This window comes from Drosophila eugracilis, unplaced genomic scaffold, assembly GCF_018153835.1.
Source record: "Drosophila eugracilis isolate 14026-0451.02 unplaced genomic scaffold, ASM1815383v1 contig_75, whole genome shotgun sequence".
Lineage (NCBI taxonomy): Eukaryota > Metazoa > Arthropoda > Insecta > Diptera > Drosophilidae > Drosophila > Drosophila eugracilis.
In genome coordinates this window covers 487546-506818 of record NW_024573645.1, presented here as the reverse complement: position 1 = coordinate 506818, position 19273 = coordinate 487546, and the positions used below count along the sequence as shown (strand labels likewise).

Below are 19273 nucleotides of genomic sequence, written 5' to 3'. Positions count from 1 at the left end.
TGCTTCATATATATGCTCTATATGTATATGCTTTTATGCTCATATAGGTCGTGTGCCCTTTGCCCACCTCCCCTACCACCATTTAACGCCCACCGGAGTCTGTTGAGTCGAGTGTTTGTTTTTGCCACCAGCCATCTGCCCCCGTTCTCATCAATTTTCCCAGTTTTTTCCCACTTTCCACTGCCCGAGTCTGGGTGCTTTTTGCGAAAACTTTTTAGTTTCCTTGTTTGATAGACAAACAGACGACGGCAATCGACCCGACCTCGAATTCCCCAATGGAATATGCTCGTGTGCATAAATTCTGGCGGACTAGATGACTCCCATGTTCGGCGGGCCGAAACTGCTTTCATTTTCATAATGAGCCGCCGGAGACGTAGCCATTTTTCCCGGAGTGCTGGCTGGCTGGCTGGCTGTCTTCTCAAAGTAATTGGCCGCGCAACTTGTAAATGACAAACATGTCCAGGGAAATGTAATGGAGTTTTTCCTCTAGTTTTTCCCATCACGAGAATGCCTGTCAGTCAGTATTGGAATTCCATAAAAGAGAAACTTTTTTGGCTCATTAATATTTTTTCGTTTTCACAAGATTAGATGCAAGTGGCGAATGGAAAACAGAGGAAAACTTCTTCGCCCTCGGCGTGTTGAGTTGTTAAATTCACTCGTGTCTCGAGTTATTTATGTAGCCTCGTTGTTATCGAAACAAGGGCCACGATGGAACAAATACACGGAGAAGTAGCGCTGGAAAAAATGGAAAACTTTTAAGGGGAGGTGTCATCTGAAATGCCAGCGGATGAGTCGGAGCATGGAGCAGCAACAGCCTCTCAATCGGGTCATGTAGTTAATGGATATAAACTTTAAAATGACAAGGAACAGCCACTTAGACTATCAAGACTTCTACTTAACTAGAAAGGTGAACTAGAAAAGAGCCTGTAAATGGTTTTAAATATTTACTAAAATGATTTAATATAAAATATTCCCATAAGAAGTCTAACTAAAGGCTGAAATTGTTAAGTAAATACAAAAACTTTGGCCTAAAGTCCCTTAATATTTTTCTTAACCAACTTTTTCCACCTTCACCAAATTATAAAACTAAATCAAAACTAAAAAAATTCTTCACAATTTTCCACTAGCTCTTTGAAAAATCTCAAAAACATGAAAGTAACTAATATCCTGCCGCCTGCTGCGGAAATGGAACGTCGGAGGCGATCTCCGGCTGTGCCCAGCGGTCGAAGTCGCGACATTGGGAAGGGTTTTTACGACCTTTGAGTTCGAAAGGTACCTCCTGGGACCTGCGACTGCTACGCTCTGAATGCAATTACCAAAAAAAAAAAGCAGCCAGAGAGACACATTTTTTGGTTAAAAAAAGTGAAGCGTTGCTAATATTCCGGGAAAAGTGAAAGTGCTGCAGCGAGCCTCTGTTTATGGCAGCCATATAAATTGCAATTTTCAGAGTTCTTGTTGTTACGAACGAACGGGTTGGGCTGGGCATATGGGTCTGTGATCCGTATCTGTATAGATGGATATATAGACTCGATGCCACATGCCGACAGGCAGCACAAATATTTGCCCTCATAAAGCAATCTGCCTCAGCTGCCTCTGCCTCTGCCTCTGCCCCGAACTCTTTTCTCTAAACGAACTGAGTCTGTGTTATTATGACAATTGAATCCGCGTCCGTCTTTCGATGCAGTGGGTTGGATGCACTATAATAGTTCCCCGGTTGACCATCTCGGGAGTGGATGGGTGTGTGTCCAGAGTCGTAAAAATTATGGAAACCAAATGCGAGTCCCGGACACTTGATGGCGGCGCATGGCGGCCATTCGAGTGGATCAACGAACCCAAAAATAACAGATATGCCGGCGATATGATCGAGGAATTATCAATTGTGATTACTTCATTCGAAGCGGAATGGAGCCTCCGTTTCGGGACTGGCTTATTGAAGTCACCAAACTGGTTAACTGATGCAACTTGGCCTGCCGCTGGGGGCATAAATTGCAATTTACGGTAAGCGGCTCGACTTTGGTTAAATAATTCCCTCTGCCCGAGAGGGAAGGAACGGGTTTCGGCAATAAGTTTAAATATTTTATTCGGATTATTAGTGGAAAAACGAGTGAGATTTCTTGTACTGCAGCCGTGACATATACACCTGAGCATTAGTTAGTTAATTAATTAATATGCTGCCTCTCTAAGAAGTCGTTAAACTATTTTCCTTAAGTGAGGCTGCATCCTACGGTAGCCAAAGTGCAGAGGAAAATCCAGTATGGGTAGCCATCTTTATTTGCATTTATTTATTGATTTTTAAATCGAGTTATTCAAGTTTCTATTTATGGCTGCCACATAAATAAGGAGAATCTAAGAAGGTTATTTAAAAATATGATTTTATGGGAGTTACTTGGAGTTACACTGGGAGAAAGATTTGAGGGCGATCTGAATGGTATAAATATTGAAATTTTAACCATAAGAAAGTCTAATTTATGTGTCATAATTTTTTTTTTTGACCATTAAAGATCCTTTTCTGAACTTAAATTCTGTTTAATCGTTAAATATTAATGTAAATTAACAAATATCTCTCATTAAATATGGCTTATAGAAACCCCTTTCAAAGACTTCTCCCATCTTTTAGCTCCCTTTTCCACTTCTTGAACACATTTGGTAGAAATAACAAGTTCCCTGCCTTCCAAAGAGGTAATTTAGCATATTGCCAAACAGCCTTTTTAGTGGATTGCAAATTCAGCCTTTATCAGGCATCGCGTGTGGCCTGGGCCCAAAAACCAGTTCCATGTGCCTCAACCTCCTCCTCCACCCCCTAGACAGGCGGCACGTCCACATTCCAACCACCCATATTTGCCCACTGTAAATGTGGCCGCCCACTGTATGCGCATGTGCGAGTTTTCGCGCTGCCACGACCCCTGGGAAATCGGCTTGCTTGCCTTTCCACCGCCCAAGGAAAATTCTCGTACATGACGCCACACCAAAAGTTCTCCATAGAATCCATCCACGCCATATGGCAATGGCAGCAAGAAGATGCACATGTGGCCTTTCAATACACGTCTCTTTGCTGTATCTGAGAGTGTGTTTGTGTATCTTTGGCTGCACGAAAGGAGTTGCAATGCAACGCGGTGGCCATGCCGTATCATGGCGACCCAGCCGTTGACTTCATCATGGCAAAGACATTTCTTAGGGAAAATGCAGCTCATCAGTTGCTTGGATCACTTGCTTTTATACTCCAGATAAGCAGCAGCTTAGGAAAATGTCAACTTTCATCAGACCAAGTCTGTCTGCCATAGTTTTCCCTTCGCTGAGCTCTCCCCTGCCATTCAGCTTGATTAAACTAATGCAAATACTTTCCAAACTAAATAAAGTCGATGGCCCCAAAGAAGAAATAAGAGAGCAAAATATTTTGCTGGCTGCGGGAGAATAATATATATTTTTTTTCTTATCGCCCTGGCTAATGGGTGCGTTCAGCTGGGTTTTCATATTGCTGTTTAATATTTAGTATATGGAAGTGCTAGTGAATGGAAATGTGAACTAATTTAACTGAGAGAAAAACAAACAAGAAAGGCAATTGATAATTTGTATTTCTTATCTTTCAAATACTTTAAATGAGATTTTTATGAGTTTAAAGGTCTTTAATGGCTTATGAAGGGGTGAAGTTTTCTGTCTGTGGGTGGCCTTTGTTTTTAATGTTTTTATTTAAACATTTTTTCATCTACTCAATCATTAAGTTGTTCAAATATTCTGAAGACTTATGAGTCTATTTGGTAATCTGATCTGTTTATTTTAAATGACAGCTTAATTAGCTTTTATTTTATTGTTTTTTTTGACAGAACTGATAAGCCTTGTCAAGTGAGTTTTGTTATTAATTTTGATTTTGTTTCATGAACATTTCTATCAGCTCTTGAAATTTGGAATAAGTTTATTTAGACAACAAATTTTTTAAGTTTTTTAAAGTCAAGTTATTAATAATCCTTTTATTTCTTTTTTAAAATCTTTATAATTCCAAACTACTAAACGCCTTCTGTGAAATACTAAAATTAGTTAAATAGAACGAAGAGCTCGAGCGCCGTAAACTAAAACGATTTACGTTGGGCAGATCAGCATTAGTTGGTGCATTAAATTAATGGCCGATAAATGGAATCGGTAAGCTTGGTAGCTTGGTAGCTTGGTAGCTCGCCAAATGGCCAAGAACACGTAACGGAAATCTGAAGTTTGCCCCCTCTCCACCCCCCTCGTTTATCGGCGCGTGCTTTGCTTACAGCACATTTGAAAAGTCCCCCAGTTGAAGTGGGGCCTTGGAGACCAATTTATATATATATATATATATATATCTGAAGAGAAGGTTGGTGGCTCACTAGCAAAGACGAAATACGAACTATGTGGGCGTTCCGGCCGGTTGAGTTGGCTAAGAGAGAACGGGTAGAAGGGGGCCAGGGGACACATCCCAAGGAACTCGCAGCTCCTTTCTCCACTTCCGAGGAACGTGATTTTCAATGCCGTTTCCCTTTTGTTGTCGTCGAACGGAAAATTATGATGCGAAACGAAAATGCCAAGGAGGCGACTACAAATACGAGTTGAGAATGAGTGAGAAGGTGTATTTTTCAGGGGGGATTGCGAGCGGGGAGAGGGGACTGCCAAGAAATGAAACAAAAATTGGCAAAAGGAAAATAAGAAAAACAAAAAAGCAAACACAATGGTCGAGCAATGATGATGATACCTACACAGGGAGAAAGTTTGAAGATAAAAGTTCATCTTTTTTGGGTTTATTTAAGGGGATGGTGGGGATACCCGAAACTATTACTTATAAAATCTTTAGGATATTAAGATTAAAGATGTTCCCAATGTAAATCAATTTAGGAGCAATAAAAAATACTTTTAACATATTTTTAGACACCTTTTTACGGTCAAAAGTCCCTGTATCCATAGATCCATCTCAAAAAACTAACTTTAAATCATAATTACTATCTTTGCAGCTGATATCTAAACACTTCACCAATTTTTCTCAAAGTGTACCTTCTCTCGCTGCCAAGGAATACCAATGGAAATGGAAAAACTCAACGAAATCAAAGAATATAAAATAGAGGGGCCAGCAACAAAGAGCTGCAGGCAGAATGCCAGCAGAACCAGCAACGAAAACTAAAGTTGAAACGCTTTTAGACATTTCTCAGATATACACACGCACACGCCGACACACAGATACACACACACACAGCACGCACACTATAGCCAGCGGCAAATATTTCAAGTTTCCTAGCCTCGATTTTCCGTTCTGTTTTTCCTCATTTTCTTCCTCAACTTTTAAATATTTCATTTTGTCAAAAAGAAGAATGCACCGAAAAAAAGTGACACCAGAAAATGCGGGGAAACGAGAGCAGCTGGCAAAGCTTTTAGTTAAATTAAATAATTTTTTCTCCTCTCGTGTCAGTTTAGTTGAGAATGAAAATGAAAAATTGCTGGGGCAGTACGAATAGTTTAGTTTATTTTAGCCAGAACAGCAGCAGCAGCAGCAGCTTCGGCAATCCATCACAAAAAACTGCAGAAGCGCATTCCTGCCTTAATTTATGGCTTAATAAACCCAGTATCTCGCGCCGCGGGCCATCCATGTTAATCAGATATTCCCGCCGCAGAAGCTCTCCAAGACCGATCGCTTGAAATATGGCCGCAGCGGAAATGCTAAATGGTATTGGGCCTTGAAACGACAGGCTAGTGGCTGAGTTTGGAATGGAAATGTATTCCCCTTCCTCGGACTACCAATTACCATTCCCGGCATATGATGCCTCTGTACTCCGTGCACCGGATAATGTCAATCAGCGAACATTCTTCATTTTTGTTTACTCACCGCGCTCACCTTGGGGCGTTCTCTTGTTTGTTTTCAAATTTCCTGCCTGCTGGCCATTTTATTTTCCCATTTTTTTATATATTCAAGGAGCAGGTTCTTGAGCCCAGTCTTCGGTGAGTTGAAAAGCCGACACAGCGCACTTCCACTGGAGATTGACTTTCAAATAAACACAAACTTCTCTGCTGTGTAACTGGGTGGCTGGCTTTTGGCCTGGCCAACGGGCAATCGATTGGCCAGGCCGCGTTTGATTCGGCTTGATTGATATGCGGGCCATAAACCATAATTAGCAGGCAATTTGCCTTGGCCATGCGAACTGAGTTGGTTGTGTGATAAACTTGAGAAGCAAATTGCATTGGCCACAGAGTGCTCTTGATTGAGATAAGGAAATGGTTTTGGTCTTGCTGGAACAGGGAGTGTAAGTTGATTGATGGGTTGAGAGGGCAAGTGAAGTTCTGGAAGTTGGTAGAACTTATATTTAATTACATTGCTTAGATGTTTTTGTTACTGTTTTTATGTTTTATTTAAGAAAAAGAGGTGTAATTTTTAGGTTAATATTTGTAATTCTGAAAGGCAGTTTATGCCTGTACTTAGTAGCTAACATTTTTCTACTGTAAAAAAGTCTAAAAGGAACTTTAAGTTCTTGAAAAATCTCATTTCCCTATCAAAAATATTCTTTCTACAGGAAATAAATTATATAACCAATGGATGCTTTTACCCATCACCATTTTTTGACCACAGAAATCTTGTAAATAAATTAAACCTCTTAAAATCCTGCCCACTCCTTATCCTTTCTAACAATCTAACTAGCATATATGCCTACTAATACTAATAAATATTTATATACTTAATTCTGTAATATATTTTAGTTAGCCTGTCATACTCGAAGTGCCTCATAAATCCACATGCTTATAATGCCATTTTCCTTCCTCTCTCCGCCCCTTCTTCTGGCCATAAATCCTCGTCGATGTCTCCATTTTCGTGTACATCCATTGGACGGCCATTACAACCACAATTGACACAGTGATTTACGGCAATGAAAATTATTCACCTGCACAACCAGCACACACACACACACACACACATGCCAATCGGAGGACAACACACACAGAGACACACACCTGGGGAAGTTGCGACCGCAGGCGACGCTCTGTCATAAAAAATAAAACGAAATTGTCGTCACTTTTATGACTCCCTACCGTGGGCCCGGTTAAGATTGAGATTCCTGCTTTTCCTCACTGCCAGTGCCAGTGGCAGTGGCAGTGGGGAAGTCGTATTTTAGGCAGCTCCTTAAAAAGTCACTTGAACGGAAAACCCATAGCCATGGCCATTAACCCATTGTTAACGAAATAACGAAATACAGAAGCCGTTGGAACGTTAACGGTAAAGGTAAAGCTTCTTTTCGACTTTTTTAATGAGCTGTCAGAATTATCATAAAGCAATTAAACGCATTTCACACTCATAACCGTAGGCAAGAAAGTATTCAATCCACACGCACTGCCACGCCCACGTGCCAGCAACCAATATAGCAGCCGCCGCCCCTTTTTGCGGGGGAGCCGTGTCTTTGCCACTGACACTAATTGGTTGCTTTATGGCCCAGTTAAATCGTAAAACTCAAATTTTATGCTTTGTCACTGAAACGATTATGACGTCCGTTGCTCGTCCTCATCCAAAGATCTCTGTTGGCAATCCGGGAATCCCGTCAAGTGGCTTCATCTCCGGCGTCCGTTAACCCCCCTCCCTCTCCTGATTTATGTCCCTCCTGCCCTGCCCGAGTTATTTGCGCCAATTTACAGATTGATTTCGGTCTTAAGTTTTTACTGTCCCTGCCCGTCCCTGTTTATTCATTGCCTTTTGCACCTACTTAACTTGGCTGCTGCATTTATGCTTTATTGCTGTTACCAAATCGGGGACTATGGTTAAGGTATCGTCATATGTTTATTTGGGCTTAACAGGCAAACTGGTTTGTTAATCACTTGGGGTAATAACATCCGAATTTGAACTCATTAAAGTTAAAGAGCGCTGTTAAAAGTTGAGATAAGCAATCTTTGCAGTGTTCTTATTCATTATTAAGCAGTTGAGGTGATTAAAAGAGATTTTTAATGTATTTGTTAAAGGTTGACATTAATATTATATGTTAACTTGTGAATAAATATTTAAAGATATTTATAAAAACATAAAGAAGACTTATAACGCATTTTTAACTTTCAAATGCTATCAAACATATTCATTTCTTTAAGATATGTTATAAGACCTCTAAGACAATGTATCTAACATTTCAAAATTATATTTAGTTAATAAAATCTTTGTAATTTCTCCAACCCAATGAAGGTCATGCATAAATTTGACCTCTCCACTCTTCTGCTTCGCTCTGTTCAAACGTGCGAAGTAAACAAAACAAAATAAAATGAAAATACAAAAAAATGAGGAAAAATAAATGTTTGTGTTGGCCTGGGCTTGAATGTGTAGGCGCATTGTTTCAATAACAAACAATGCGATATATTTAAACGATTCCACATGCGAGTGCGACTGTATGGGTGTGTGCGAGTGTATTTTCCGAACCGATTGATTTGTTTATGTGGGTGAAGGCGCGAAACTGTGACGAATGGAACGGCAATCGGGAATGGAAATGATAATTAACCGCACCTTATCACGAATAGCTGCCCTCGATTGGATGCTCCCTACTTTCGACCTTGTCCCTATACTCTTTCTTTATTATAATTTCACTTATATTGCAATGAGAATGATGAGCTATTCTGATTAATTTGATCTTGAATAGGTTCCACCCCTCCATTCCAGCAAAGACCTGAACCCCAGGCAAGGATGCTCAATCCAATTGGGAGAGAAACCCATTGGCGAAGACTTTGTTCAACATTGTTGGTGCGCCGTGCGATTGCCCCAATCATTCTTATCAGCAAAAAGCAGAGCTGGGCCATTGTTTGATATTTGCCACCCACAATGCATCCAACTTTGTTGCCAAGCGAGCGAAAAACTTATTATATTCCAGCCAGCGGAAAACCCCCTCAAAAAATGAAATGCAAGCCCAAAAAAGAGGAGAGCAAAAAAATAACAGGACGAGTGGGGAATAGCTGGCAAAGCAGCGAAAATCGTAAAAAAAGGAAATTGCATTTCCCCAAAGCAGCGAAACTTGCGCAGGACTTTTGAGATTCTATTAAATTCTAACAAGATTTCAAGCTGTGTCGGCGCGGGGCGAGGAAGAGCGCGGCAAGTGCAGCGTCCAATAAGCAAATGGCAGCTGTCACGGGCGGTGAAAAAGAAAGAGAGTGTGCGGTGAAAGGGGAAGAGAAAAAGGCAAACAAAAACATTGAAGACCATCAACGCGCCAAAAAGAAAAACACGAAGAGCGCCAAAGAGTGCCCCTTGAACAGGTGCAGCAGTCAGTAAAGAGAATTGGTAAGAGTCTCAACTAAGAGCGGCTGGTCACCAATACATAGACAGTTTAAGAGAGACCCGATAAGAGAGCACGCACGCACACTTAGACAAAATCCAACTGGAAGAGAACCGTTATTTGAATGTGTTGGTAAGCAAGAGAGCAACTGAACTTCGAATGTTTTGGAATTCAGTTGAAGTTTTGGAAAATTTAAAGAAAATATTAAAAATAAATTTAGAATGAAAGAAACTAAATAAAAGCAAATGCAACAAATTATATTTTTTTTTTAAAGTTTTTTCAATAAATTTTAATTTTGAAAACATCTAACTGGTTTTAAAAACTAACTCCAGTTAGACCAACTAGTTTCTAAATCTAGTCACGACATTCACCTTTTGGTTTGTGTATTGTCTAGGCATTAGAATTTCTGCGCATCCTTTTATAAGTCAACTTATACCCATCTCTTTCTAAGCCACCCCTAACTACCGTTACTTACCCTGGGCAACTTCCTCCGGTTTTCAGTCTTTGTCTCTGCATTGTTGTTTGTTTTTTTTGTTGACGTGACGACGCAGTCGCAGATGCTCCCTCGAAATTCCTCTGCCCCTTCTGCCATTCACTTTGCAATCCTGTTTTTTGGGGGCCTACGAATTTTTGGGGGACTCTGAAATTCGGTCGCTCACGTCGTCGCAAGAACTTCACAACAGCCGACGTCGCAGGTGAGTGGCGAGCAGAGCAGCATGGCCGCTAAGGCATACCGCATGGCCGTTGGCACGAGCGAGAGAGGGCGAGGCGGAGAGCGGTGCGCGCTCTCTGTCTCTCCCTTTCGCTCTTTCACATCCATGATGGCTGCCGCTGTCGCTAGGCAACCATTGAACGTTGGAGGCAGCGCTGCCGGCGTTGCTGTCGTCGCAGCCCAATTCTCTGGCATTCCAAAAGACATTCCTCTCTCTGTCTCTCTCCACTGCCTGGCCATCATGGCTCTCCATTAAATCCACTTCTTCTTCGCCGGGAATTCGTATGGCCGACATTTTCGACTCAGCCGACGGCATTTTGTTAGGGGTTATTTTTGGGAACTGAAATATGAAAATGATATTATAAGTTTTATTTAATTTAAGGTAAATAATGTTATAAATTGAAGAAGAGAAGATATTTCTATTAAGTTCAGATATTGTATGTTATATTATTGATTTTATAAATTATTAAATAAGTAAATGAAGTTCTAAGTTTGTATTTTATTTCAGGCTGTATAACAGTTATTAATACTATTTAAAATGATTTTCCATCAATATATATCTTACCAACCGTTTCAAAAATACATTTTTATATAATTTATATTTTTTAAAGGTTTTCTAAGAGTTTCGCTAGTAGGAATGATACTTCCTTTGTCATTTTCAAGTATCAGTAGAATATTTTATTTCTAATTTCAGTACTTTGAGCAGTTCAACACTGTTTTAAGGTGTTTTTAACATACCTTCAAAAGTTTAGTAAGTTATCATTTTTTGATTTTTAATATTAAATAATGTCAAGGCATCCACTGAGAGACTATAAGCTGTACCACCTTTAAAAACCTTAAAGAAAAATCTAAACTTTAAACATGTATCGAAAGCAATTTGAAATGAATCAGCGTTTAGTTTTAATGGGGGACCGAGATACATTAGCGAAACTATTCCGTGGGGCTGGCCATAAAACCGAGAGACGAGGACCCTTGCCAGAATTAAAAGTGTCCAATTTGATTTCCATCGCGGGGAAAACAAAGGAAGCGACGCCTCGTTGACATTTGCCAATAAAAATAAATAAAATACCATTTGTTCAGGAATCCAAAATCGTTTGCCCCGCCTTCGTCCCCTGTCCAAGTTTCCTAGACTTTTGGCCACGCTCACCGGCGGTAACTAAAAATAAATGCCGTCTTTTAGTCGAGGCGTTGAGGGAACACTTTTGTAGGCGTGAGGCGGCTCCCAGGGGCAGGGAGTGGATCTAGGCGTGGGTGTACATGGTGTGTGTGTGTGCGCGTTGCGCATTTTAATACAATTTAATGCCCCATCGTGCACCACCCTCGACCTCCACCACGAGTATACATCCCCCTTAGTCCAACCATCAACAATCGAAGGCGATAGCATCAATGGTGGACCTGGACCTGAAGCTGGAGCTGGCATTGGGATCGAGATTGCCGGGATTCCTGGGCCAGGGCAAAAACCGAATTTCCGGAACACTAGCAAAGCTTTATTTTTATTGGATATCGTTTATCCCCAGCAGCGGAGGCCCAACGAGAACGTGTCTTTGGCTGGGTAAATATCAACGGAAAACGATAGGCACAGTGGATGGTACACGAAGTTTATAAACTATAAATAAGTAGCTTTAAACTTGTCAGTAAATTCTCAAATAAATAAGAAAAGAAATTAAACGTTTTATTCTATTAAAGAGTTTTACACTTTTAACATATTTTATAGCTGAGTAAAGATGCCTTACAAGCGAGTGCCTGCCCAACCTTAACTTCCCACTAAAGAGATGAATAAAATACAGCATTAAGTCCATAAATATTTATATGGCAGCATTTTATATAATTACCTTTTCAGATTAGATGCTTAAAGCTGTTAGTTTTCTAATAAACCTAACACAAAAGCACATAAAAAGAGGAACTACTTTACACCAGCAATAGATATGCTAGTAAGCCGAGCTTTAATGCATAATTAAAGACTTAAGAAAGGCTGTTAGATGAGAGCACCTCACTTTTGCATTATTAGTAAACTCCATTCCCGTGTTAAAATTAATTAATAAGAAAATAAGCAAATGCTTTCAGCGAAAGATACATCGCTTCTACTTAAATCAGGTTCTCTAAGCATCTCCACAGAATGTTTTTAAGCTAATTAAGTTTTCCCCCCAACGGGCACATCCCACTGTGGGCAGACTGTTTAACACCCCCAACTCGCCTTTGTTTTTCGGCCTCGCCATTTGAGTCACAAACGGCGGAATTAGTTTTCCGTTTCGTTGGCATTTCAGATGCCGAACAGGGCATTATTCCGGGCCCATCCTCCCTCGCATTGATATGCGGCTCCCCATCTATCGAAGCCTCCGCCCACTTTCCCCATACCCATTCCCCCCAACGCCTCATCATTATGCGCTTCAGAGCTTTTCGGGATTTTCTACTTCATTGCTATTATCGGAGACGGAGACCGAGCTAGAGCCCACTGTGGATGGGGTTATGCCGGGTCTCATCTGGAATCGCACTAATTTGGCTCGGGACTAGCCCCGCCCACCTACCACCGCCCAACGAGGCGTGTGTAGTTGTCGTCGTTGCCCCGATTTTATGATGATGAGTTCAGAGTTCGGGCATGTTCTGCATTAATCGCATCACTTTATGTGGAGCGCAAGAGAGCGAGTAGTCCGGGCACTTGGCAACCTGGTTTCCAGCTGGGCCAAGAGTTTGATCTAGCAAAAGGATTCCCAGGGATTCCATAATGCCAACCATCCTCACATATAACAGCGATAGGCCGTAAAAAAAAGAAAAGAGGTCAAGCCCATATATGACCCTGGAACAGATTTCAAATGAAAACGAGAGCAGTTCGATCAAATTTATTGCTTGCCGGCGACTCTGACCTTCAGAATTCTTGAGATACGGCGGTAGTCGGTTATGCACAGCACAGGATTCAAATTTCATATTTCACGGCCTTAACTGGAGCGACAGGATTTCGTTTCGAGGCCAATAAAAGCATTAATGACCATAACAAACGCCTTTGTGCCACAGTTGCAGCAGCGGTTGCCCCTCGAGGTCGTTTATCCCGCTGCGTATTTGGTGCGCGCAACTCGTTCGGGAAAGTAGCCTGTCTGAGCTAGCCCAACTAGCCTGGACTCCTAACACATTATTGATGCTCGTTCTTGAGGCCTTTTAGAGGCCGTTTTTTATCTTTTCGTGCACGGAGAAAAATCATGACGATTGGTTTTCATTTTGGAACATTTTTAACTTGAAATTTCTATGGAAATAGTTGGAGTTATTGGAAAGTAAACAGGAAAACGATAAATACTATTACTTTTTAGAAAGATTACTAAGTAATGGTTATAGGTATTGGTATTCCTAAGGTGTGATATGATCGAATATAGCCTGTAAATAGTCCAAGTCTACTGGCTATAGCATGGATTGAACGACATTAAATGAGACTTTCAGGTTATGGAAATGCCATAAGTTGCAGATTACATTCAAACATTGTAAAACTCGGTACTAATGTTGTTAGATTTATCTTGGGACATTATTTATCCTTCTCCATATACTCGAATATAGTTTCCTTGCTACATATGTTGCTTCCTTATCATCTTAAATGAGTTCCTTAAAGGAAAGAAAAGGAAAGGAAGAAATCTTTCTTTGACTTATCTTTTAATCTATTTGAAATATTATTTATTCCCCTAACTCTATATTCTAATATATATTTTCTCTCCATGTATCATATTTAGCTTCTTGTATGGCATCGTATTGAATATGTTTCTCGATTCTGTAGCTGTCGCCGAGCCTCATAACGGGCCTTGAGTTATGCGAGGCTGGGACCCGAGATAAACCCGTTCTCCCTCCCTCGCCTCTCGCCTCGCACTCCCGACTTGAACTCATTTAATCCATGAAATGGGAATGCTTTAAGTCGCTGCTCGCTGGTTAGAAATTCTATTTTATGCTTGGGTTCCCCATCGCCATCGCCATCTCCATCGGCATGGCCGTTGCCATCGTCTGCCAGCGATTCAGCCAGCCAAATGGCGATGGCATCTTGCCATGCAATTTGAGCCGGGGGCGTGGATGAGGCCATGGCTATGCCAGGGATGTGAATGTGCCTGCCAGTGGGTGTGGCAGTGGAGCCTCTTGGATCCTTCTTCTTCCTAGCCTGAATCGCTCTGGGTTTCTAAGTTTTTTCGCCAACAATTTTATGCATGGCGGTACACTGATAGAAAATGTTGTGTAAGTTAAGAAAAACCTATTAAATTTATATTTTGTATATAATTTAAAAACAAACTCCATTCTTTGAAATCCCCCAAAGGTATTCCCTCTCTTTCCATCCCATTTCTTGCAGTGTATTTGTAATTTAAGCCAAAGCGCCAAATGTGAAAAACTGAAAAAGGGCAAAAAATGTTAAAGGAGAAAACAAGAAAAGAAAGGAGAAAAAATAAAAGCTGCTGCTCGACGACGTCGACATAAAACTTGCAAAATAAGTTTCGCATGTTTCAGCAAAACTCAGGTAAGGCGAGAAAGGTATGGAAAAATGGGGCGACGGAAAAGCAAAGGGCGGGCGGGCCATGGATTTGCTGAAGGGCCAACGGAGGTGAGGAAGTACAAGGGGTACAAAGGGCTCTCGGTGCCTTGAATATGCAGCAAATATTCTTCAAACGGCTCTGACGTTGGCTCCATTTTATATGCGCCGTGTTGGGGAGGGCGGAATGGGGCGCCACCCACCTTAACAGCTCACTCCCTGGTACTCACCTTTTTTTCTGCTCTTTTCTGCTCCCGCCCAAGAAAACCCTCATCCTTCCAGGTAAATGAAAAGATGGTCGCCAGTAAGCCAGCCAAAGGGAAGGCGAAACACGAAATGTACTCCAATTTAATCAAGAATTCTATTCTGTAAATTACTTGCACAAAAACGAGAGGCCAGGGGAAAGGTCGAGCGGTGCCCAAGAAGGGTGGGAAGCAGACTCACCCGCCTTTCACAGCGCGAATTTCCATTTCATGTTACAAAAACGTAAGAAGCTACGGAATTACCTGTAGTTGGAGCTATAAAGGTACCAAGAGGAGAGGGAAATGAAGGTCTTTTGGCAGTGCATTAGTCATCTTGAGCTTAGGACTAAGAATGTTGTCTTTAACTTGGTTTAAAAACAAACAAACATCAACATTTCTTATCAGGCAAACCTTTATGATTTCTCCCCGCATATTTAACGAGAAAATGTTAATGTGAAAGAAACTTTTCTTTGAGCTAAACCCAATCCCATAAATACTTAACTAATGTCCATAATCGGACTGATAATTGCAGATGACATTCGGGGTTGCCATTAAATAAACATGACCATAAGTGTCAATGGGATAGCAGGTGGAAACGACTGTTTAGGGCACAGAGTCTGCCCAGACCAAGACTAAGCTCTTTTCAAAATCAATTCCCCCGCAGCTTAGTTTTCTTTGGCCCCGAAAAAGAAAAACACTTTCCCCCCATTCGAAAACTGTAAAAACACATACAGATGCCTGCTCCCCAAGATTCTCGAGAGGCATAAATTGATATTCGAATACTTATGCATTCGGTCCTCCGCCTCTTAACGACTCCAGCACAAGGCGGTGCCCAGACACAAGATGAAGTCACAAGGGAAACCGAGATGGATGGGATTGGAAATGGAAAGGGGGTGGGGAGGCGGAGGAGTAGATGGGGTAGATGAATGGCCGGCGTTGTTATTGAAATAAATTATTATAAATAAATACGCCAGTCGAATTTATGAAGTCGTAGTTGTCGGCTATGACGTTATGGTGTTTTTCTTTCCCTGAGCGTCCGTTGTGGCAGTGCCTCTCCTCTGTCATTATTTTTGTTTATGTCCGTCGGTGGAGTGGCAAGTCCAAAGACAACGTGGAGCGCCGTTAAGGCAAACAGCTTATTGCGCCAAAAGGGAGTTCCTGGACAACGGAGAGGCATATATAAGGTTTTGGGGCGCCAATGACTGGCATTGATAACTGAAGAAGTTGAGTGGCTCTGACTGGGCTGACTTTTGAATTTGTTTATCTTTCGTTTGTCAACATCATGTCGATGCCAGCTTGTTTATTTGTTTGTCTTCGATGCCTGTAAACATTGCGCTGCCAATTGAATTCGTTTCAATTTATTTACTGCCCGTGGAAACGAAAGGAAACTTTGTTTGCCTCAAAGGAGGGCGTGGAACTCAGCTTTTATGGCGGGGCTGGACAAAAAATAAAAGTGTGCGGGCAGGAGGAGGATGAGGTGACAGTTCAATTAGAAAGCGGAATAGGCTGGATGCCAAAAGACATTCAATCCGAAATGAAGGGGGGCCAGCTGGTCTTGGCCAGGAAGAGGAGGAGCCATGCTGACACGACGAAGGGAAATTAATTGCAACTGAAGAGACAGAGAGCTGGGCAATCATTTGCTACCCCAACCCAACCCCAACTTTTTATGGCTCAGAGATTCAAATAGTTTTGAACTTTTCGCATCGCCCAGGATTCTTGATGCTGAGCCAAAACTAGAAACTCCCATAAGAAAGTTTACGATCCGAGCAGAGCGCATATGTAAATACACAGTGGCGAATCGGAGAAGATGGACCAAGGGGATTCCGGGATGAATCTTCTCGAGTGCGCCGGAGCATCAATTAAAGGCCTCTTAATTGCCAGGCACATTATCGTCCAAATGCCAGAGAGTTTCCAGCAAATTGACTTGGATTTTAATCAGGAATCTCAATGGGCCGAGTCCGAGATCTCTGACAAGTGTTACGTTTCTGAGGGCGGCCTTTGGGGGTTTCTAATCACCCAAGTTTGTCTTAGCCACAGGCTGGAAGTTCAAGTGGTATCTGATTTTAATGTGGCACATTGCTCTCCACTCCATGCTGCGTTTTTCCCAGTGCAACATTGCAAAGGGCCCGCTTTCGTTGGCAACATTTCGCCACGCTTCCTTGGCAGCCGGAATTGCTTTGCCCAATAACGCGCGGCGAAATTCGCTTGGCTCCAACAGCGCTGTCAGCGATCTGTGGCTTTTACGACAAGGAGCTCGCCCTCTCCCCGGTTTCTTCCCCTCTTTTCTAGCCAACTTTCCTGCGCCAGTCCTTGTTCGCGTTTTAAACGTCGAGGCAACAAAACTGGAAATGCAACCAGCGCGAAATTGCAGCAGCAGTGGCAAGGAGCCATCTCGGGAGTGGCTTGGAACTAAGGTTGAGGTTGGGGCTGAGAATGAGTTGCAGCGGAAACTCGACCAGAGGCGCCAGTTGGCTAAGCACATATAAAAAAGTTTAGCTGGTTTAAGGTGGGGCTCCAATGAAATCATTTACAGCTGCAGCCAAAGGAGCTGCCGAACCCAGCGATGAGTTTAAGTCACACTGGACAGCAAGGATTGGTTGGGAAATGTAGGGGGGGCTCATGGATATGAATAATATTATAAAAAACAAAAAAACAGACTGTGAAAATGATTTTGTCACATAGTTAATCTTTAATTTAAATCATTATATGATTTCAAATCTTAAACATTAAACTAAAAGCCACAAAAATGACTAAAAACTTTAAAATCTCCAGAAATTACGCTGAAAAGTATGCTTTACATTTTGTGGCTAGGTTTTAAGAGGTTTATTTTCATTCCCAATATAACCTCCAAACTTTTTCAAACTCTGAGAATGCACTTTCTTACTATAAACCCTAACCTTGTTAACCAGTGCTAAGACCGCTGGCAAATCGATGGCGAAAATAAAACCAGATAGGGGAAAACGCTGAAGTTCTTTGGGTTGAAAGAGAGTTAGATGTCGTTGACAAAACGGGGATCTATATGTATGTGTGTGTTGGTGTGTGTGTTTTTGTGTGCATTAAGCATGGGGCGATGGAGGATGGGCGTGGCATTTGTCGTGACTCGGTGACTTATTACTTTTCATGCTGCTCTCGTTTCTTATTTTCCGCTGGAGGTTGTCCTTGTTGGATGCTGTCAAATGAAGTCGTAAAAAGATTGGGCAAAAAAACTTTTTTGTGGGCCACTCGCAGAAATACATGCATATAAAAATGGCAAAGTTGGGATTAGTTTCATCAAGGATAAGCCAAATGGCTGGACATGCCATGGCAGCCAGGCAGTCAGCCAGCCAGCCAGCCAGGCAGCCAGGCAGCCGGCCAGCATATAAACGAGCCAACGAATAAGGACTCCGGGCATCCGTATCCCGTGTCCTTCTGGCCATTTTCCTATTTGCGCGAAAAACTTTTTATGCAGTTGGTGTCGGTTGATGTTGGTAGTATTCTGGCCAGCATTACGTAAATGATTCCGACTTCTCCCCCCCCCAAAAACAAAAAAAAAACAAACCCAAAGATATGTGTGTGTTTGTGTGTTGTACCTTTATGGACGCACCATCTCGTATGCCCGGGGAAAATGTCATCTAAGCACGTTTGCAGGATCTGCATAATTTATGTTTGCATGTAGGTACGGCTGCTGCTGGGGCGGATTACCCTAGAAAATTAGGTTTCCCATTTGATGGAGGACGCGGAGAGTGCCGCTCGTATAAAAACCCGACACGACCTGGCCGCCATCTTCATAACTCCTGGAGTGGTGGCAACGACACGTGGAGAGGTGGTTGCTGGGTTGCTTCTTTCTCCTGCTGCATGCCCAAATGAATTTATATATATATATATATATATATTTGTGTGCTCGTTTTATGACTAATATCTCGGAATATCTCCGGGCAAACGACGGAGACACTATCCGCCACCTATATGCCCCATCTCCATGCCCCACCTTCCATTGCCGGGCACACACGGTGGCATATTTTGCAGCGCTGTGAAAAATAAAACAGCAAAAATAAACCCGGCCAACCAACAGGAATAAAAACAACAGGGGAAAACACCGAGAAAACAAGTATAAAAATTTGTTTTTCCAACATTTGTCAACGATGGTGTGCGATGGCGATGGCGATGGCGATGGCGGTGACGATGACACGAGCTGACGCACAACCAAGTCTGCCACTGGGCCTCCATTTCCATCTCCTCATCCTCCTCAGCATTCAGTTCCCGATGCCCTGATCCCTGGTCGTCTCTGGCCTCTTGTCCCTCTGCCCAAATACAATCTCTATATCCCCGCGGCGTGTCATTGTCGTTGTTAGCATGCGACGAACTCTCCGAGTGCTCGTTGCCACTTCCGCCCCCTTTCCCGCCCGCTTTCCCAGCCCCAGGTGCCCACGGGTCGCATCGAGAACTGAACAGTGGGATTAATATTTGAATGCAATTTAGTGCAAATCATATTTAACGGATGGAATTTGAAGATATTATCCCTTTCTCACCAGTTTTTAAATTTCTTGGATTAAAACTCAAAATGGGAAAACCATTTTAAAGAGCAGTTAGCTTGATCTTCTCAAATCTGCTGCTT

General features: G+C 42.1%; 1 protein-coding gene across 2 annotated transcripts in view; it reads right to left on the bottom strand.

Moving 5' to 3' along the window:
- LOC108117018 overlaps nucleotides 1-19273 on the bottom strand; it is a 102934-nt gene that overhangs the window by 66488 nt on the left and 17173 nt on the right. For both annotated transcript variants that reach the window (XM_041819476.1, XM_041819477.1), the window contains exon 2: nucleotides 9712-10288. In XM_041819476.1, coding sequence (XP_041675410.1) covers nucleotides 9712-9828 — 117 coding nt within the window. In that variant the 5' untranslated portion in view covers nucleotides 9829-10288. The remainder of the gene's footprint in view (nucleotides 1-9711; nucleotides 10289-19273) is intronic.